The sequence below is a fragment of the Canis lupus genome, chromosome X (assembly GCF_048164855.1).
Source record: "Canis lupus baileyi chromosome X, mCanLup2.hap1, whole genome shotgun sequence".
NCBI lineage: Eukaryota > Metazoa > Chordata > Mammalia > Carnivora > Canidae > Canis > Canis lupus.
In genome coordinates, this window is record NC_132876.1 from 64432318 (window position 1) to 64454508 (window position 22191).

Sequence of the window (22191 nt, forward strand, 5' to 3'; positions counted from 1 at the left end):
TGTTGATCTGTTCCACAGTTCTTTCGGTCTCTATTTCCATTGAGTTCTGCTCAAATCTATTTTTTCTCTTCTGCCTGGTGTAGGTTTACTTGCTATCCTTTCTCCCAATTTGTTTAGGTGGGAGGTTAGCTTGTGTATTTGAGTTTTTTTTCAAGGTTTTGAAGGAAGCTTGTTTTGCAATCTATTACCCTCTTAGAACCACTTTTGCTGCATCCCAAAGATTATGAACAGTTGTATCTTCATTTTCATTAGTTTCCATGAATCTTTTTAATTCTTCTTTGATTTCCTGGTTGACCCATTCATCTTTTAGTGGGATGCTCTTCAAGCTCCATGTGTTTGAGTTTCTTCCAAATGTCTTCTTGTGATTGAGTTCTATTTTCAAAGCACTGTGGTCCAAAAATATGCAGGGAAGAATCCCAATGTTTTGGTATCAGTTGAGACCTGATTTGTGACCCAGTATGTGGTCTATTCTGGAGAAAGTTCCCGTCCACTTGAGAAGAAAGTGTATTCAGTTGCGTTTGGATGGAAAGTTCTGTAAGTATCTGTGAAATCCATCTGGTCCAGTGTATCATTTAAGGCCCTTGTTTCTTTGGTAGTGATGTGTTTAGAATATCTGTCATTTGCAGACAGTTCTGTGTTGAAGTCTCCTACTATTTGTGTATTATTATCTAAGTATGTCTTTACTTTGGTTATTAATTGATTGATATACTTGGCAGCTCCCACATTAGGGGCATAAATATTTATGATCTTTAAGTCTTCTTGTTTATATATCCTTTAAGTATGATATAGTGTCCCTTTTCATCTCTTATTACAGTCTTTGGGATAAACTTTATCTGATATGAGGATTGCTACCCCAACTTTCTTTTGAGGACCATTTGAATGGTAAATGGTTCCAGCCCTTCATTTTCAGGCTGGAGGTGTCCTTCGGTCTAAATTGAATTCTTGATGACAGTATATAGATGGGTCTTGCTTTTTTACTCTTGATACCCTTCATCTTTTGATTGGGTCATTTAGCCCATTAATGTTTAGAGTAACTATTGAAATATATGAATTTAGTGTCATTGTATAATGTATTCAGCCTCTTCTCTGTGGATTGTTTCTTTGGACTCCCTCTTTCTTTTACAGGGTCTCCGCTAATATTTCTTTTAAAGCTGGTTTGGTGGTCACTTATTCTTTCAGTTTCTGTGTATCCTGGAAGCTCTTTTTCTCTTCTTCTATTCTGAATGAAAGACTTGCTGGATAAAGTATTCTTGGCTGCATGTTCTTCTCATTGATTACCCTGTATATATCATGCCAGCCCCTTCTGGCCTTGCAGGTCTCTGGAGAGGTCTGCTGTTAATCTAATATTTCTTCCCATTTAATTTAAGAATCTCTTGTCTTGCATGAGTTCAAGAATTTTCTCTGTATCTTTGAAATTTGCAAGTTTCACTATTAAATGTTGAGGTGTTGTATGGTTTTTATTGATTTTTGGGGGGTCTTCTCTATCTCTTGGATCTGAATGCCTGTTTCTTTCCCATGATTTGGGAAGTTCTCAGCTATGATTTGTTTAAATGTACTTTGTGGTCCCTCCTCTCTCTCTCAGTCTCTTCTGGAATCCCATTTAGATGTATACTCTCCTTTTTCAAGCTGTCATTTATTTCCCTAAGCCTTTCCTCATGTGCTCTTATTTGTTTTTCTCTTTTTTCCTAACCTTTCTTCCTTACCATCAACTTGTCTTCTATGTGACTCATTCTCTTTTCCACTTCATTAACCGTAGTTATTAGAACATCCAGTTTGGATTGCATCTCATTTAATCTGTTTTTAATTACAGCTTGATTAGATCTCAATTCTGAAGTAAAGAAGTTTCTGGAGTCCTTTATGTTTTTTTTTCCACAGCCACCAGGAAGTTTATAATTGTACTTCTGAATTGAATTTCTGACATTGTATTTATTTATTTATTTTTTATTTATCTATTTTTCTGACATTGTATTTAAATCAAAGTTCTATTACTGTGTGATAGAGAGTACTGTTTCCGTTTCTTTCTTTTGTGGTGAATTTTTCCTTCTAGTCATTTTGTCCAATATAGAGTGCATGTATGAGTGGGCTGAGTCAAAAATATCAACTAAGACCTTAGTAAAGTACACCCTAGATGATTTCAAAGAGGTCAGATACCAGAAAATAAAAAAGGAGAACAGAAGAAAATAAAATAATAGGACCACTAAAGTGAAAAATTTTAAAGTAGTAAAAATAAAAAGCCAAGAACCAAAAACATAGGAGAAGAAAAAAGAAAAATATTAAAAAAGGAAAGAAAAGAGGAAATAGAAGAAAAAGGGGGGGGATGATGGTGGTGAGGAAGTGGTAGTGGAGAGAGAATGTAGTCTATCTGAGAGGTCTTAGAGGGTGATCCTTTCGGTTCTGATTGTATTTTGTTTTGTATGTTAGAACATGCTCAATCCCAAATTTATATAAACCAGCAATATTTATATAAAGCTCCAACATTGACCACCAAAAGATAAAAGAGGGGAGCCGAATGGGAAGGAAGAGAGATTATAAGATCACAGAATGAACCATCATGGTATTCCACTTGGTTCTGGATGTATGTTGGTCGTGTGTTAGAAGGTACTAACTTCCACCATTGCAATTGAAAATGAGGGAGAAAAAACAAAAAACACAAAAACAAATATGCATATCTTGTATATCTAATTGAATACATTGAAGGGAATCTAAAAGTGAAAAATATGTCTAAGACAGATAATTGTGGAAATATGAAAATGGAAAAAAAAACTTGAAAATGAAGAGCTGGTATAATATTGTAGTTAAGGTGAGAAAATGGGAAAAATTTCGGAAATTTTCTTCTGATACAAAAACTAGTTGTAATGGAAAAAAAACCCCACAAAACCACACAAAACAGAAAGGATCCTGTTGTTGTATATAGTATTTTCCCTGAGTCCTGGAGCTTTCCAGTGCTGCTTGGTCAATAAACCTGCTCTTCCCTTGTTATTCCAGCAGTTCTTCTGGGGGAGCGCTCTGCTGTGCTGATTCTCAGGTGTCTGTGCCTGGGTGGAGATGCCCTGCCCTTTGCCATATGCTGGGTTCAGTGTGAGCTTTCTATCCTGTGAGGCCTTTTTTCCCTAGAGGCCCCGCCTCTTGCAGGCACAAGGTGAAACAAAGAGGAAAAACAATGGCGGCAGCCAGATTTCTAGTTCTGGAGTTGAGCTCATATCAGTATGAGTTACTGATACTAACAGCAGTATCCCAGTTCTCACTGGCCTAGGTGCTCTTGGGGGCAGGTGCAAGTGCAGTTGCACTGATCTGCATAGCCTGTAAGGCGCCCAGCGGCAGGAGAGTTCTTCCTTTCCTGTGTCCTCCCACTTCTGCCTATCCCAGGTGTAAAGAAGGATCGCTGGTTTTATCCACTTGGGCAGCTTGGAATCTGGGTCTTGTGCTGCTGTATTTGCACTCCCGCGTATGTCTTTCCATAAGGGAACGGGGTACAGCCATCTCCATCTGGAGCTGGTCCGACTAAGCAACTCGCTTCTCCCAAAAGCCCCAGAGGGCTGCAGCTCTCCAGCCCTTTACCAACACTGGACCGTGGTTTGCAGTGAGCTTTTCCCCAGGTACTCCATCTCTTACAGTGACTCCGGGAATTTTGAGGCTTCACTACCCCTCCTGCTATTTTGCCCAATTTCCCCGCTAAACAATTTTCCATCAGGAAAAACTCCAGCGTGGATTTTAAAGTTCCCACATCTCCTGGGCTGGGCTTTCCTGCCCCTGAGGTTTTGATGCTCCACTTTAGCCCGGCTACTCCAGGTTCCTCTCTCCCACTTTATTCTTTTTAGATTTTTTTTTCGCCTTCCTACCTTGTTAGAAGTGAAAACTTTTCTCTGTAGCATTCCAGCTGTTGTCTCTTTAAATCTCAGGTTGAGTTCATAAGTGTACAGGATGTTTTGAAAGTTATCTAGGTAAGTTTTTGGGGCCAGGTGAGTTGAGGACCCGTACTCTTCTGCCATCTTACCCCTCCCTCTTAGATGTAGGTTTTTCATTTATGGCCTTTATGATATTCAAGTATGTTCCCTGTATCCCTACTTTGTGGAGGGTTTTTATCATGAGTGGATGCCGTAATTTGTCAAATGCTGTTTCTCCATCTATTTAGAGGATTATATAGTTCTTATCCTTTCTTTTATTAATGTGGTTTATCATGTTGATTTGTGAATATTGAATTGCCCTGGTAGACAAGGAATAATAAATTCCACTTGATCATGGTCATTGAGTCTTTTAATGTACTGTTGAATTAGATTTGCTAGTAGTTTGTTGAGAATTTTTGCATCCATGGGTCATCAGGGATAGTGGCCTACTTGTAATTCTCTCTCTCTCTTTTTTTTTTTTTTTGAAATTCTCATAATTTTAATGGTCAATAGCTTCTGGTTGGCTCTGGATGGTACAGTTAAACGATATACTTAAAGACCTACCCCCACCCCCACCCCGCAAGCGCATTCACACCCCCTCAGTAGCGTTGCCATCAACATTCCATTGCCTGGTCAGACTTCCACACCTCAGACCCCCTGTGGGTTATGGAAATCCACATCTTAGTGTAATGAGTTGAAAAACCCTTGGTACACCTGTGACCTGTGTTATTTTTTTTAAAATAACAAATATTAAACCAAACACCTTCCCAGGCTCCGCTGCCTCACAGAGCAAAAAAATGTTACTGTGGCAATCTGAATACTCTTGTCTCTCCTGGGCTGGGCTGTAATTCTCTCTTTTTTAGTGGAGCCTCTTTGGTTTTGATATCAGATTAATACTGGCCTCCTAGAATGAATTTGGTAGTTTTTCTTCCAGTTCTATATTTTGGAATGGTTTGAGAAGAATACATATTAACTCTTCCTTCACTTGATCTTAGCCAAAAGGCCGAGAAGCGATACATATTAACTCTTCCTTAAACATATGGTAAAATTCCCCTGTCAAGCCATCTGCCCCAAGATTTTGTGTTTTGGGAGATTTTTGATTACTCATTCAATTTCTTTGGTCTTATTGGTCTGTCCAAGTTTTCTCTTTCTTCCTGTTTCAGTTTTAATAGTTTATATGTTTCTAGGAATTTATCCCTTTCTTCCAGATTGCCCAGATTGTTGGCACAGAATAATTCATAACTTTATCTTACAGTTGTATTTTCTGTGGTCGTTATTTCTCCTCTCTCATTTGTGATTTTGTTTATTTGGATCCTTTCCCTTTTGTTTTCGATAAGTTTGGCTCAAGGTTTATAAATTTTGGGATGAATTTCTCTGTCTTGGCATTAGTCTAGGTCTTTTTCTTTGCGTTAGAAAAGCTTGTCACGTTTCTTGCTTCTGAGAGAAATGGCTTTATAAAAAAGAATCATATACTGTCCAGGGCCTGCTACTTCAGTAAGTACCTCTTATGTGTCTGTGCCTATGCTGAGGTGTGCAGTTTATGGGGATTGTCTTCTGCTGGTTCTTTTCTCCCCAAACATCCAATGCCACCTCTCATAAATGCACTCTCCCAAGAGGGAACAATCTCTCCTAGTGCACTTTAGGTGATCCTCAGATCATGCCATCTGCCTGTGAGTTGCTTTCCTGTCTTCTAAGAGCAGGGCAGCACTTTCAAGTCTATTTCAGCCAAGCCCAGGGACCTTTAAAACTCCAGTCTTTGAGCTCCCTGCTTCCAAAAACTCATGAAAATCAGCTCCTTTCATTTTCCCAGCCTATGGCTTTTGGGACTATCCTCTTTGCACATCCTTGTGTGCTCTACCCTCTCTCACCTTTCTCTCTGACCAGGGCTCCCTCCCTTCTGCATCACCCATGATCCATTTCTCCCCTAAACCACCTCTCTGCACTTTCTTCTTGGATGTGCCCTCTTCTCTCCCTCTAATTGTGCTGTTTGTTCTTTCAGTCTTCAGGTCTTTCCTTAGGTCTTCAGAACGATTTGATAATTATTTACCTGTGTTTGAGGGGCAATACAATCCTAGGGGTCCTTTTACTATTTTGCTATGGTAACTCCCTTTTGTCATACCTATTTTCAAACTGTCTTATAGAAGTCATTTTTTTCCTTCCTGCAGCATAATATGTAATTAACCATTTTCTCACTTTTTCAACAATGAAATAGTTTGTAGTCTGTTACGTAGAACATATATCTTAAGGAGTATTTTGGTCCATTTTTAGCTAATTTTTATATATTATGTTAGATAGATAGGGGTCCAACTTCATTCCTGTGCATGTAGATAACTAGTTGTCTCAGTACTACTTATTAAAAAGATGTTTTTTTTACCTCTTGCATTTTCTTGACATCCTTGTGGAAGATCAGTTGATCACAAATATAATGTTTTATTTCTGGACTCATATTTCTCTTTCATTGATCTGTATGTCTGTTATTTATGCCTGGAATGTGCTGTCTTGATATATGTAACTGTTTACCAGCCTCTAAGCCCAGAAGTACTTTTTTGCCAACGGCTGTTGTTACTGTTTTCTTTTTTTAATATATGTGCACTTATATGAAGAAAATAGTATCTAGCCCTTATAATCTGCCTTTTTTTTAAGTAATGGTGAATATTTTTCATTTGTATATTGGTTATTAATATTTCTAAAGACCCTCCATCCATCTTTAAAAAAATTTTAGAGAGTGAGTGGGGGGAAGGGGAGAGGGAGAGAGAAAATTTAACGTAGACTCTACATGGTTCTGGATCCCGTGACCCTGGGATCTTGACTTGAGCCTAAATCAAGAGTTGGACGCTTAACTGACTGAGCCACCTAGGTATCCTCATCCATCTTTTAACTGATGCTAAACCTCTCCTCTGAAAAACTTAAAATGTTGATCATTGGATTAAAATTAAGGGTTATCAAGTGAAGATTTTTTTGCTTTTTGTTTTCCTTGTCTTTTTAAGGAATGTACTCAAAGGTAAATTAGCTGTAGAATAGTATGTAATTAATTTAAGGAAATTTGTCATAAGGTATTTCATATTGCATTTTAAATGTTCTTTAGATCTGCAAAGAAAGCAGAGTTGGAAGAGAATCAGCGGAGTTATAAACAGAAAAAGAAAAGGCGACGCATTAAGGTTCAAGAAGACTCATCCAGTGAAAACAAGGTAATGACGTTTATTATGTGCTTGAGTTACAACTACAGTAGAGTAGAAGTAAATATGTTACTACTTTTTCTGCATTCCATTCCTTAGTTTAACTTTGCTGGTTTATTTATATTTTAACACCTTTGTGGAAGGATTGACTTATTGAATGTATAAATATGCAAAAATAGTATGACACATTACTGATTTTTTTTCTGTTCCTTAACTAAATCTGATGGAAATTTTAAGTTGCTCTTATTCATTATTTTACACTCTTGGTGCTATAGAATTGATGAGAATTATTCTATTTTCTTAAGACATAAAACATTTTATTCCGAATAATGATTCATGTGTGAATAAATTTCTTTCAGAAATGATGCTAGCAAATTCATTTCATATATATAAATAAGATTATGTAAAGTAGAATTTCTCTGTAATATGTTTCATTCTGACACTGTTCTCCTTGTGGGGAGGGAAGGTTCATTTTTTTTAAACGATCCTTTTAACAATTTCTAATTGTACATTTCAGGGGTCTTAATTAAATTCAAAATTTAAAACTCTGTACCAGACCCTTGTAAGCTCATCCAGTTTCTTTATTTATGAATTTGCCTATTTTAAGTACTTCATATTAAGTGGCGTCATACGATATTTGTCCTTTTGTGTCTGGCTTATTTCACTGACAGTGTTTTCAAGGTTCATCCATGTTGTAGACTGTATCACAATTTCCTTTCTTTTCAGTGCTAAATAATATTCCATTATATGTATATATCACATTGTGTTTATTCATTCATTTTATATATTTATTTATTTATTTATTCATTCATTCATTTGTTGATGGACATTTGGTTTGTTTCCATCTTAGGGTATTTTGAATAATGGTATTGTGAATGTGGGTGTAGAAATATTTTAGTCCCTGCTTTTAAGTATTTTGGTTATAACCTGACTTATGGCATTGGTAATCATTTGGTAATTCTGTGTTTAACTTTTTGAGGCACCATCACTTTGTTTTCCCAGTGTACCAGGCTTCCAGTTTTTCTACATTGTCACCAAAACTTATTATCTTTTTATTTTTCTAATAGCCATCCTAATGGGTGCATGATAGTATCTCATTTGTGGTTTTGATTTAAATTTCCCTAATGATAAGTAATGTTGAACATCTTTTCACATGATTATTGGATATTTCTGTATCTTCTTTGGAGACATATCTTCCTGTTCCTTTGCCCCCTTTTCTGGGTTGTTTTTTAATGTTCTTTTTTATTGTAGAGTATAATTCTAAAGCTTTTAATTATGTTTTCTTTTACCTTTTCTTGGTATATTAATTATTGGAATATGAAATGGGTAAATTAGACAACTTTGTGGTATTTACCTCTGGTCATGTAAATTCCATAGAGTAATTCTGAAGAAGATAAAGAAGATGATGAAGAGGAAGAGGAAGAAGAAGAAGATGAAAATGATGATTCCAAGTCTCCTGGAAAAGGCAGAAAGAAAATTAGAAAGATTCTTAAAGATGATAAACTAAGAACTGAGACACAAAATGCTCTTAAGGAAGAGGAAGAGAGGCGAAAACGTATTGCTGAGAGGGAACGTGAGCGGGAAAAATTGAGAGAGGTAAACCAGTTTTTTAGAATTTCAAAAAATGTGTCTTTCTTAGATTCACACACACACACAGATATTAGTATTTTAAGAATAGCATGTTGTAATCACATTTTTAATTACAGTTGCTTTTCCCTATTGGTATTTTATGCAGCTTTTCTTTTTAAAGATTATATTTATTTATTTAAAAATAGAGAGAGTGTGTGTGCATATGTATGCCACGAGGGAGCAAATGGAGAGGGACAAGCAGATTCTGCACTGAGCATAGAGCCCAGCTTGGGGCTTGATCCCATGAGCCTGAGATCATGACCTGAGCTAAAATAAAGAATGGTTGCTTAACTGACTGGGCCATCCAGGTACTCCTATTTTATGCAACTTAGAAATCTTCATTAGGCTATATTAATATAATTAGATACTTGAAAAGGTTTGAGATTCTTGAGTGATCACCAAAGTGTGTTTTTTCTGGGGTAGAAAATGTTTAAATATTATTGCTTAAATTCATAAAATATTTTGATTTATTTAAATAAACTTTTTTATTGTGATAGATGTCAAGCACATGTACAAGCAGAGTATTATAAATCTCCGTGTACCATATAACTCAGCTTCAACAGTTACCAATACATGGCCAGTCTTATTTTATCTATTCTCTTCAGATTATTTTAGAGAAGTCTAAGAAATCATGCATTCTGTCTATATATAGTCAGAATATATTGTCAAAAGATAAGGACCCTTTCGACATTATTATAGTACCATTTTACACTTAAAATTATTATTAATTTCATAGTATCATCAAATATCTAGTTAATATTTCAAGTTCCTTCATTTTCCTCACAAACATATTAGTGGTTTTTAAAGATTTATTATTTATTTGAGAGAGACAGGGCAGGGGTGGGGGAGGAGGGCTAGAGGGAGAGGGAGTGAGAGAATCCCAAGCAGACTCCCCGCTGAGCATAGAGCTGGTGCAGCTGCTGCAGGGCTCCATGTCATGACCCTGAGATCATGACCTGAGCCAAAACCAAGAGTTGAATGCTTAACCAACTGAGCCACCCAGGTACCCACGTATTAGTGGTTTTTAAAAATAGTTGGTATGAATTAGGATAATAAGAAAGTCTTGCTATAGGTCATGTTGCTTTTAGATGTTATACCTCATAAGTCTATTTTTATTTTGAATATAAAGATTTCCATTTTGCATTTTTTCTTTCTTATAGTACATGTGTTTAAAAAGCTGGATTATTTGTGTAGAATTTCCTGTATTTTGAGCTTTGTCGGTCACATTCCTGTGGTGTATTTTCACTGGCTCTCCAATATGTCCTATAAACTGTTGGATATAGAGTTCTGATCAGATTTAGATTTAGTTCTTTTTTGGCAACAAAACTCATGGGTGGTAATATATACCTCTTGCGTCTTACCTAGAGGTACTTCTAAAAGAGGTTGTCTCTCTGTGATGTTATTTAAATTTTATTTTTAAAATTTAAACAGTAGCATTTGATAAATAGACATTAAAGTTCTATTTATCATTTTCTTCTTCTGATCCTACCAGTATACATACATGCGTTTCATATAACTGCTGTCACTGGATGTGGTATATGCTGTATTTTCCTCTCCCTTTTATTTCACGTAATTTACATATATATTAACATGTTTCAGGTACTTTTAGTTTTTTTATAATGTTTATTTTCTAATTAATTTTTTGGTTTACTAAATTGAGTATATGTGCTTTTTAAAAATCAAGTATTACCATAAGGCTACATTGAAAAAAAAACAATAGTCTTCTGTTTTACCCAGACTCTTCTCACAGGTCATGACTCAGTTCTAGCTATTCTTTGCATTTACTTATATATTTTTGTTTGATATGCTTATAATGCTATTTCTTTATTTCTGTTTTAGATAATACCATTATTATATGATAGTTATGGATTTAGTTTTCATATACTGCCTGCCAGACCCTTTCCTCCTCTCATTCTCTTAGTATGGTTATTCCACAGTTCTGGTGCAATCATTTGTCCCTGTTTGCATGACTGTAACTATGTAAATATTCACAGCAGGGCTACATAGTGTATATTGCATGTATATTTCATACACACACATACGTGTGTGTGTGTGTGTGTGTGTGTATATATATAGAGTATATAATGATTACATTCCTATGTATATTCTTTTTTTTTCTTTCCCTAGAGTTAATAATGTTTTGGATTTTTTTGTCTTATTTTCCGTATATCATTGACTACTGAATTTCCTATTTAGTAAAATCCTAAAATTCCTCAGTAACTTTAATACATCAGATGATTGATCAGTTTAGTTTTTTTCTGAAATGACACCTGGAGCCTTTTCCCCCCATTCTAATCTGGTCTGTTTTATCTACTTTTACTATTCTGGGAATTTCTTCACCCACCTCTTGTTTTGGATCTCTTATTTCCTAGATACTTACTTTCCCATGCACCTTACTTCCCAGAATTTTTCAAGTGGATTAGTCACCTCACTTTAATAACGGACTAATTTGATGATCTGGTAGGTCTGACTGTTCAACCAATTTTCCTGCTTTCACTCCACACTTCTGAACTATTTGTGTTAACTGGTGCCTCCTTTTCCTTAACCATCTGAGGAATATAAAATATGTGACTCTTGTTGGCTTTCTTCACTACAGGAATATAAGTTTCAGCCTTATTTTGTTATGTCATTTGACATTTGTCCATATGCCTTTTAGCTTTCACAGCTCTGTTGATATTTCATTTCTGCCAGGATCTTCCTTTTTTTTTTTTAACCTGTGGGATTATAACGTTTCTGTTCTATTATATCATTTCAGTAAAGAACTATTTCATTCCACCATTTTGAGCCACTTGCAATGGTTTTGCTTAAGTAAACTTTTCCAAGAAATTTAATATAGTTTTGTATAGCCACCAATTATGTATGATGTATTTCCTGTATCAAGTTCACAACCAGAGAACTTTATCAAAGGCATATTTCCAAGTAGCCATTACCACAATTAAGATGTAGAAAACTTTAATCAGTATTTCTTGGTCAGTCCTCAACCCCATATACCTAGCTGTAGGGAATCTGTGATCTACTTTTATCACTGTAGATTATATTTGCCTTTTTAAAAGTTTCATATCAATGAAATCACATAGTATATTATGTAATTTTCAGTTGAACAATTTTGAGATTTATCTATGTGTTTCAGGTACTTTATTGAGTACTATTCCAATGTATGGATAGGCTACAGGTTATTCACTAAATTGATGAACATTTGGTTATTTTTGGCTTATGGATCAATTTGTTATAAATATCTTTATACAAGTCTTTTTGTAGAAAGATGTTTTTGTTTCCCTTGGGAAAATACCTTTGAGTGGTATTACTGGGCCATAAGGTATGTGCATGTTTAATTTCAAATTCCATTTGTTTGTTGCTGGTGTATAGGAAAATAATTATCTTTTGTATATTAACCTTATATTCTGCATCCTTGCTGTAATCATTAGTTCTAGATTGTTTTTATCAGTTCTTTTGGATTTTCTCTGTATGAGATCATTTCATCTGTGAACAGAGTTTTATTTCTTCCTTCCCAATCTGTGTACTTTTTTAAATTGCTTTTCTTGTTTTGTTGCATTAGCTAAAATTTCTGGTACAGTGTTCAAAAGGAATAGTGAGAGGATATCCTTGCCTTTACTTGACCTTAGTGTGAAAGATTATAGTTCTCACCATTTAGTTTTATGTGAGCTGTTGGATTTTTGTAGGTACTCTTTATCAAGTTGTGTAAGTTCTCCTCTATTTCTCATTTACTGTGAATTTTTATCATGAATGGGTGCTGGATTTTTGCTGCATCTGTTGTTAGGATCATGTGATTTTTAAAGCCTGTTGATAATGATGCATTATGTAAATATTTGAATGTTGAACCAGTGCATATCTGGGATAAATCCTACTTGGTTATGGTGTATAATTCTTTTAATACATTTTTGGATTTTATTTGGTAACAGTTTGTTGAGGGTTTTTGCACCTATGATTATGGGAGATACCGATTTGTAGTTTCACATCATGTCTTGGTATTAGGGTAGTGATGGCCTGATATATTAAATTAGGAAGTGTTCTCTCTGATTTATCCTCTAAAAAAGATTGTAGAAAATTGGTATAATGTCTTCCTTAAATGTTTGTTGAATTTACCTGTAAACCCACCAGTGGTGCTGTTTTGGAAGGTTATTAATTATTGACTTAATTTCTATAACATATATAATCCTATTTAGATTGATGATTGGCTTTGTTTTCTGGTGTGGCTATAACAATTTGAATTATCATCAGCAATATATGGGAATTCAATTTCTCCATGTCCTACCAATATTAGTTATTGGCAGTTTTAAAAATTTCAGCCATTTTATTTTGTTTTATTTTATTTTATTTTATTTTATTTATTTTATTTTTAAATTTCAGCCATTTTAATAGATGTGTAGTGTTATTTCATTGTTACTTTAATTTGCATTTTCTCTGATGACTAATGAGGTTAAACATCTTTTCATGGGGTTAATGGCCATTTATATATCCTTGTGATGTGTTCATTCAGATATTTTGTTCTTTTTTTGTGTGTGCAAGGAGTTTTTGTCTTTTTATTTAGTCATGATCTTTATTTTGTATACAAGTCATTTTTCAGTTTATATATATTTTTCCTTTGTGGCTTCTCTCTTTATTTCTTTAGTGGTATCTTTCAAAACTTTAAAAAGCAGAAGTTTTAAACTTTGATGAAGTCTTACTTATCAGTTTGTTAATTTTTCTCTCCTTTCTGTTGCACATGTGTGTGTCCCATTTAAGAAATCTTGGTTTACCCCAAAGTTGCAAATATTTTCCTCTCAAAATCATATACTTTTCAGTTTAAGTTTGTGATTTCTTTCATGTTAATTTTAGCATGTTAATATATGTGACATATAGGTGAAGATTTGTATTTTATTCTAGTAAGTTATTCTAGCATTATTTAAGACTTATTTCTCCATGTAATTACTTTGGATCTTTGTAAAAAATCAACTTATCACATATTTGTGAATCAGTTCCTCTATATGTCTATCCTTAAACTAAAACCACACATACTTTGATAATATAACTTTATATTTTATAGTAAATCTTGATATCAGATACTGTTACTCCTACAACTTTGTTCTACTTTTTTTTTTTAAGATTTTATTTATTCATGAAAGACACAGAGAAAGGCAGAGACATAGGCAAAGGGAGAAGCAGGCTCTCCATGGGGAGCCTGATGTGAGACTTGATCCTGAGACCGCGGATCACGCCCCAAGCTAGGGGCAGGTGCTCAACTGCTGAGCTACCCAGGCGTTCCTTGTTCTACTTTTTCAGAATTGTTTTGGCTATTGACTGTTATTTCCATTTCCATATAAATTATATTTTAGTATCATGTTGCCAATTTTCATAAGAATCCTTCTGGAACTTTTATTGGGATTGTGTTGGATCTTTATATCAGTGACCTCTTAGCAGTATTTGTCTCCTGTTACATGAATATAGTATGTCTCTCCATTTATTTAGTTTTCCTTTGATTTCTCTTAGCAATGTTTGATACTTTTCATTGTACAAATCTAACATATATTTTGCTAAATTTATCCCTAAGTAGTTCATGTTTTCTGTTGTCCTGATAAATGAAATGTCAAGTGATTTAATGACTTTGTATTCTGTGATTTAGCTAAATTCTCTTAACTAGTTCTGGTAGCCCTTTTATAGATTCTTGATAATTTTCCACCTTCATAATCATGTTCATACATAAATAATCACTAGTTTACTAATTTTACTAATTTCTTTCAAGTCTATTGATAATTTCTGTTTTACTTATTTATTAAAGATTTTATTTATTTATTCACGAGAAACACAGAGAGAGAGGCAGAGACAGAGGCAGAGGGAGAAATAGGCTCCACGCAGGGAGCCCGATGTGGGACTTGATCCCTGACCCTGGGATCATGCTCTGAGCTGAAGGCAGATGCTCAACCACTGAGCCACCCAGGCGTCTCCGATAATTTCTGTTTTAAAATTATGAATGGATGTAATTTCTCTCTTGCTCCTTTTTTTTTTTTTTTTTTTAAGAGAGAGAAAGAGTATGTGTGACCGGTTGGGGGGGTGTGCAAAGGGAGAAGGAGAGAGAACATCTGAAGAAGGCTCTGTGCTCAGTGCAGTGCCCAACACAGGGCTTGATCTCACAACCTTGAGCCACAGGCACCCCTAAGTTTCTCTTTTTTAATTGAAGTATAATTGACATACAATATTATGTTAGTTTAAGTGAACAACATATTTGGCATTTATATACATTATGAAATGATCAGCAGTGTAATTCTAGTTGCCATCTGTTCACCAGAGTTTTATTACAATATTTATCAATATTTATCAATGTAATATTTTATTACAATATTTATCAATTATCAATATTATTGATAATATTACCTATATTGTACAATATTTATCAATATTTATCAATGTAATATTTTATTACAATATTTATCAATTATCAATATTATTGATAATATTACCTATATTGTACTTTAATTACCTGTGACTTATTTATTTTATAACTGGAAGTTTGTACCTCTTGATTGCTTTCACTTCACTCATCCACTCTACCTCCCTCCCCTCTGGCAACCACCAGTTTGTTCTCTGTGTTTGAGTGTGTTCCTATTTTATTTTGTGTATAGATTCTACATATAAGTGAAATCATATGGTATTTGCCTTTCTCTAAATTTTTTCGCTTTGCATAATACCCTCTAAGTCCATCCATATTGTTGCAAATGGCAAGGTTTTATTCTTTTCTTATGGCTGACTAATGCACACATGCACACATAGCACATCTTTATTCATTTGTCTATCGATGGACACTTAGGTTGTTTCCATATCTTGGCTATTGTAAATAATACTGCATTGACCATAGAGGTGCATATATCTTTTTTTGGAATTAGTGTTTTCAGTTTCTTTGGATAAATACCGAGAAGTGAAATGTGGAATAGCTGGATTGTATGGTAGTTGTATTTGATTATTTTGAGGAACTTCCATACTGTTTCTCATAATAGTTGTACCAATTTTTATTTTCACATAGTAGTGCACAAGTCATCCCTTATTTCCACATCCTCACCAACACTTGTTATTTCTTGTCTTTTTGATACTAGCCATTCTGATTGGTGTAAGGTGATATCAAATTTTTGCTTTGATTTGCATTTCCCTGATGATGAGTGATGTTGAGCATTTTTTTCATGCATATATCTTCTTTGTAAAATGTCTGTTCAGGTTCAGGTTCTCTGTCCATTTTGTCAGATTGACTCTGTGTGTATGTTGTATAAGTTCTTTATATTATTTATATATATTCTTTATATATTTTAGATGTTAACCCCAGGTATATCATTTGTAAATATCTTCTCCCATTGAGTAGGTTGCCTATTCATTTTGTTGCTGTCTTCCTTCGCTGTGCATAAGCTTTTTAGTTTGATGTAATCCCAGTTCTTTCTTTTTACTTTTTGTTACCCTTTCTTGAGGAGATAGATTCAAAAAGGTATTTATAAGACTATGTCTTGCAGTTACTGCCTATGTTTTCTTTTAGGAATCTTATGGTTTGATGTTTTACATTTAGAACTTTATTTTGAGCCTGTTTTTGTGCAGGGTATAAGAAAGTAGTTTAGTTTTATTGTTTCTCATGTAGCTGTCTAGTTTTCCCAATAACATTTATTGAACAGCACATCTTTTTCCCATTGTACAGTCTTATATCCTTCATAGTAGATTAATTGTATAAGTGTGGATTTACTTCTGAGTTCTCACTTTTTTGGTTTTTTTAAAGATTTTATATATTCACGAGACACAGAGAGAGAGAGAGAGAGAGAGAGAGAGAGGCAGAGACACAGGCAGAGGGAGAAGAAGCAGGCTCCATGCAGGGAACCCAATGTGGGACTTGATCCCGGGGCTCCAGGATCACGCCCTGGGCTGAAGGCGGTGTTAAAACTGCTGAGCCACCCGGGCTGCCCTGAGTTCTCACTTCTATTCCAATGATCTATATATCTTTTTTTTTTTTTTGTGCTAGTACCATACTGTTTTGAGTACTCTAGCTTAGTAGTGTAGTTTGAAATCTGGTGCTACTTGCAGGTACTTCTAGTTTTGTTGTTTTTTTCCTCAAGATTAGTTTGGCTATCTTTTGTGATTATATACAAATTTTAGTATTCCTTGTTTTAGTTCTATAGAAAATGCTGTTGGTATTTTGATAGAGATTGCATTAAGTCTTTAGATCACTTTTGGTAGCATGGACATTTTAACCATATTCTTCCAATCCATGAGCATGGTATATCTTTTTGTATATTTATATCATCTTCAATTTTTTCATCAAATATACAATAATAGTTATTGTATTATTTTGCTCTGACTGGTTTTTACAAAATATTTTCTTTCTTTTGAAGTCCTACTGTATCTATTCTTTTCCTGAGTTTGATAAGCATTTTTATGACCATTATTTTGAACTTCTTATCAGCTAGATTGCTTATCTGTTTTGTTCTTTTTTCTGAGGTTTTGTCTTTTTATTTTGTTTGGAACACATTCTTCTGTCTCCTCGTTTTCCTCTTTGGTTTTATTTTTATGTATTAGGTAAAATAGCTCCTGCTCTTGATCTTGAAGGAGTGGCTTTATGTAGAAGGCATCCTCTGGGGCCCAGAAGTGCAGTCCTCACTATTTACCTGAACTAGGCCCTCTGGGGCTGTTTCTTGAAAGGGCTGCCTTTGTATGTCTTCCTGTTGTGGCCAAGCTGAGGCTGTTGTAGATGTGCTGGTGGTTGAGGTTAGCCACCATTGTCCCCAGGAGCCATCACTCTCAGGAGCCACTTTGGAGGGGCACCAATTCCAGTTGAGGTGTCCTGTTAAGTGTGGTGTGGTAGGAACTTGGTTGCCTGTCTCCTTGGTCTCCCTCCACACTCTGTGCTCACACAACCTGTGACCTAGCATTTCTATCTCAGGTATATGTTCCCGTTTGGACTCCCCACCCTTTCAGACTCCTGTGGTGTGCTGCCACACCACTGCTCCAGGCGGAAGAAGAGGGGGTCTTCCCAGTTCTGCCACTTGCTGGGCCCCCGCTTGGCTAGTGGTTGCACCGACTAGGCCACCGTTCATGGTTTAAGGGAACTCCGCGGTGAGAATCCACTCCTGGGCTCATTGATTATAGCTGATTTTCTCACACCAATGCTTGGGAACTCTGCCACTTTCAGCACTCCCACGCCCTGGTCTTCCTGTGACCCCAAGGATCCTGAGACCGCACTGTCCTGCCTAGGATTCTGCCCCTGCTTCACCACCTGAGTGCCTTTAAGGACTTCTAAAGTTTCTGATTTTGTGGTCCACTACTATATCACTTTCTGGTAGCTGGCTGACAAGGCTCCCTGCCTGTCCAGTTTATCTAACTATATATCACATCAGATTCACTTCTCCATACCTCCTACCTTGCCAAAAGTAGTTGCTTTTCTTTTTTTTTTTTTTTTTTTTTTTAAATTTTTTATTTATTTATGATAGGCACACAGTGAGAGAGAGAGAGGCAGAGACACAGGCAGAGGGAGAAGCAGGCTCCATGCACCGGGAGCCTGACGTGGGATTCGATCCCGGGTCTCCAGGATCGCGCCCTGGGCCAAAGGCAGGCGCCAAACCGCTGCGCCACCCAGGGATCCCTTGCTTTTCTATTTGTAGTGTTGCAGCTATTCTTTTCTTAGATCTCTGGTTGAGTTTGCAGGTGTTCAGAATGATTTAATAGCTATCTAGCTGAATTGCTGGGACCAGATAAAACTAAGATCTCATACACCTCTGCCATCTTGGACTCTGGGTAGTATAAACATTTTAACAATGTTTGCTCTTCCAGTCCATGAGCATGCAATGTTTTCCCATTTCTTTGTGTACTATTCAATGTCTTTCATTAGTTTTCTTAGTTTACATATTACAAATCTTTTACCTCTTTTTTTTTTTTTTTGGTTTATTCCTAGGTATCCTATTGTTTTGGATGAAGTTGTAAAAAGGCATTATTCCTTGATTTCTTTTTTTTACTGCTTCATTATTGGTATATAGAAATGCAACAGATTTTTGTACATTGACTTATGTCCTGCAACTTTGCCGAATTCATGTATTCTAGCAATTTTTTGATGGAGTCTTTTGGGTTTCCTATATAGAGTATCATGTCATCTGCAAATAGTGAAAGTTTGACTTTGATGATTTAAATGCCTTTTGATTATTCTTTGTTGTGTGATTGCTGTGGCGAAGTCTTCTAGTATTATGTTAAATAGTAATGGTGAGTGTGGACATCCCTGACTTGTTCCTGACCATAGAAAAAAGGCTCTCAGCTTTTCCTCATTGAAGATATTAGCTGTGGGTCTTTCATATATGGCCTTTTTTGATGTTGAGGTATGTTCCCTCTATCTCTGCTTTGTTGAGGATTTTTATCAAGAATGGACACTGTAATTTGTCAGATGCTTTTTCTGCATCTGTTGAGAGCATCATATGGTTCTTATCCTTTCTTTTATTAATGTAGTGTAGCACTTTGATTGGTTTATGAATATTGAACCATCCTTGTAGCTCAGGAATTAATCCCACCTGATTGTGGTGAATGATCCTTTTCATAAGCTGTTGAATTTGATTTGCTAGTATCCTATTGAACATTTTTACATCCATGTTCATTAGGGGTATTGGCTCCTGATTCTCCTTTTTAGTGGAATCTTTGATTTTTGGAATCAAGGTAATGCTGCCTTTGTAGAATGAGTTTGGTAATTTTCCTTCTGTTTCTATTTCTTGGAACAGTTTGATAAGAATATTATTAATTATATATTGTATATAATCATGTTACATTATAATAGCTTTAAGAATAAAACATCAATATTATTTACTATTAAGTGTTAATATTAACTAATAAGAATAGTTTATTTTTTATTTTTTTTAATAAGAATAGTTTATATAATATTATAGATATAGTACTAGTATAGTAGTAGTATTAATTCTTCTTTAATTATCTGTTAGAATTCCTTTGGGAAGCCATCTGGCCCTGGACTTTGGTTTACTGGGGGAGTTTCAATTACTGATTCATTTTCTTTGCTGGTTATAATTCTGTTCAAATTTTCTTTATCTTCCTGTTTCTGTTTTGATAGTTTGTATGTTTATAGGAATTTGCCCATTTCTTCCAGATTGCACAGTTTGTTGGCAAATAATTATTTATAATATTCTCTTAGAATTATTAGTATTTCTGTGGTGTTGATTGTTTTCTTTCCCCTTTCATTTGTGATTTTATGTATTTGGGTCTCTTCTCTTTTTGATAATTCTGGTTAGGGATTTATCAATTTCTTCTTTCCAAGAACCAGCTCTTAGTTTCATTTATCTGTTGTACTGGTTTTGTTTGTATCTATATCATTTATTTTTACTCTAATCTTTATTATTTCCCTTCTTTTGATGGCTTTATGCTTTATTTGCTGTTCTTTTTCCTTTTGTGTAAGGTTAGGTTGTGCATTTGAGGCTTTTCTTGCTTCTTGAGGTTGCCTTATATTGCCATGTAGTTCCCTGTTAGGAATGCCTTTGCCGCATCCCAAAGGTTTTTGGGCTGTTGTGCTTTCAATTTCATTTGCTTTCATGTAGTTTTTAATTTCTTCTTTTATTTCCTCCTTAAACCAATATTCATTCTTTAGTAGGATGTTTTAACCTCCATGTATTTGTCATCTTTCCAATTTTTTTCTTGTGGTTGACTTCAAAATTCTTAGTACTGTGGTCTGAAAATATGCATGGTATGATCTCTCCGTTTCTTTTTTTGTACTTGTTTAGGGCTGATTGTGACCCAGTATGTGATCTATTGTGGAGAATGTTCTGTGTGCTCTTAAAAAGAATGTGTGTTCTGTTGCTTTAGAATGGAATATTCTGAATAAATCTGTTAAGTCCATCTGGTCCTGTGTGTCATTGAAAGCCATGATTTCCTTGTTGATTTTCTGCTTAGATGACCTTTCTGTTGCTGTATGTGTGGTACTATAATCCCCTACTACTTTTGTATTATTATCAATGATTTTTTATGTTATTAATTGATTTATATATTTGGGTGCTCCCAAGTTGAGTATTTAAATATTTACAATTTTTTGATCTTCTTGATTGATAGAGCCCTTCACTATGATATAATGCCCTTCTTCTCTTTTTACATTCTTTAGCTTATAATCTAGTTTGTTTGATGTAAGTATGTCTTGCTTTTTTTGGTGTCCATTCAGATGATTGATGGTTGTTTATCCCCTCACTTTCAATCTGCAGATGTCTTTTTTTTAAAAAAAAGATTTTATTTATTTATTCATGAGAGACACAGAGAGAGGGAAGCAGAGACACAGGCAGAGGGAGAAGCAGGCTCCATGCAGGGAGCCCGATGTGGGACTCGATCCAAGGTCTCCAGAATCAGGCCCTGGACTGAAGGTGGCACTAAACCGCTGAGCCACCGGGGCTGCCCTGCAGATGTCTTTAAATCTAAAATGAGTATTCTGTTTACAGTATGTAGATGGGTCTTGCTTTTTTTAAAAGATTTTATTTATTTATTCATGAGAGACAGAGAGAGAGGCAGAGGCAGAGGAGGAGCAGGCTCCATGCAGGGAACCCAATGTGGGATTCAATCCTGGGACTCCCAGTATCACGCCCTGGGCTGAAGGCAGGTGCCAAACCGCTGAGCCACCCAGGGATCCCAGGGTCGTGTTTTTTTTTTTTTTTTTTTTAATACATTTCCATATCCTATGTGTTTTGTTTGTCCATTTACCTTCAGAGTGATTATTGAAAGATACCAACATAGTGCTGATTTGTTACCTGTAAAGTTGATGTTTCTCAGGATACTTTCTTTTTTTTTTAAGATTTCATTTATTTATTTGACAGAGAGAATGCACACATAAGCAGGGGGAGAGGGAGGCAAAGGGAGAAGCAGATTTCCCCACTGAGCAGGGAGCCTGATGCAGGCTCAGTTTTAGGACCTTGGGATCGTGGCCTGAGCCAAAAAGGCTGATGCTTAACCCACTGAGCCACCCAGGCACCCCTTTCATGATAATTTTTGTTCTTTTCTAGTCTTTGTTGCTTTTGATCCCTCCTTCCCCCCATTTAAAGAGTTCCTGTTAATGTTTGTTCCAGGGCTGGTTTAGTGTTCATGAACTCCTTTAGATTTTGTTTGGCTGGGAAACTCTCTTTGTCTCCTTGTATTCTGAATGACAGGCTTGCTGGTTAAAGAATCCTTGTCTTCATGTTTTCTCCATTCACTGCAATGAGTGTCCTACCACTCTCTTTTGGCCTGCCAAGTTTCTTTGTATGGATCTGCTCTGAACCTGGTCTGTCTTCCCATATCGGTTAAGGATTTTTTTTTCCTTGCTGCTTTCAGGATTCTTTCCTTGTCTGTGCATTTTGTTAATTTGACTATGATACATACGCCTTTGCAAAGGTTGGGTTTTGTTGAAAATAATGAGAATTCTCTGTTTTTCTTGGATATTGATGTTTGTTTCTTTCCCCAGATTGGAGAAGTTTTCAGCTATAATTTTCTCAACTAAACCTTCCTCTTTTTCTCTGTCCTTCCCAAGTTAGGGACGT

General features: G+C 35.5%; 1 protein-coding gene across 10 annotated transcripts in view; it reads left to right on the forward strand.

Moving 5' to 3' along the window:
* The window catches only part of ATRX (ATRX chromatin remodeler), a 333086-nt gene that overhangs the window by 157996 nt on the left and 152899 nt on the right, over positions 1-22191 (forward strand). For all 10 annotated transcript variants that reach the window (XM_072816168.1, XM_072816161.1, XM_072816162.1 and 7 more), the window contains 2 exons: positions 6970-7072; positions 8438-8656. In XM_072816168.1, coding sequence (XP_072672269.1) covers positions 6970-7072; positions 8438-8656 — 322 coding nt within the window. The remainder of the gene's footprint in view (positions 1-6969; positions 7073-8437; positions 8657-22191) is intronic.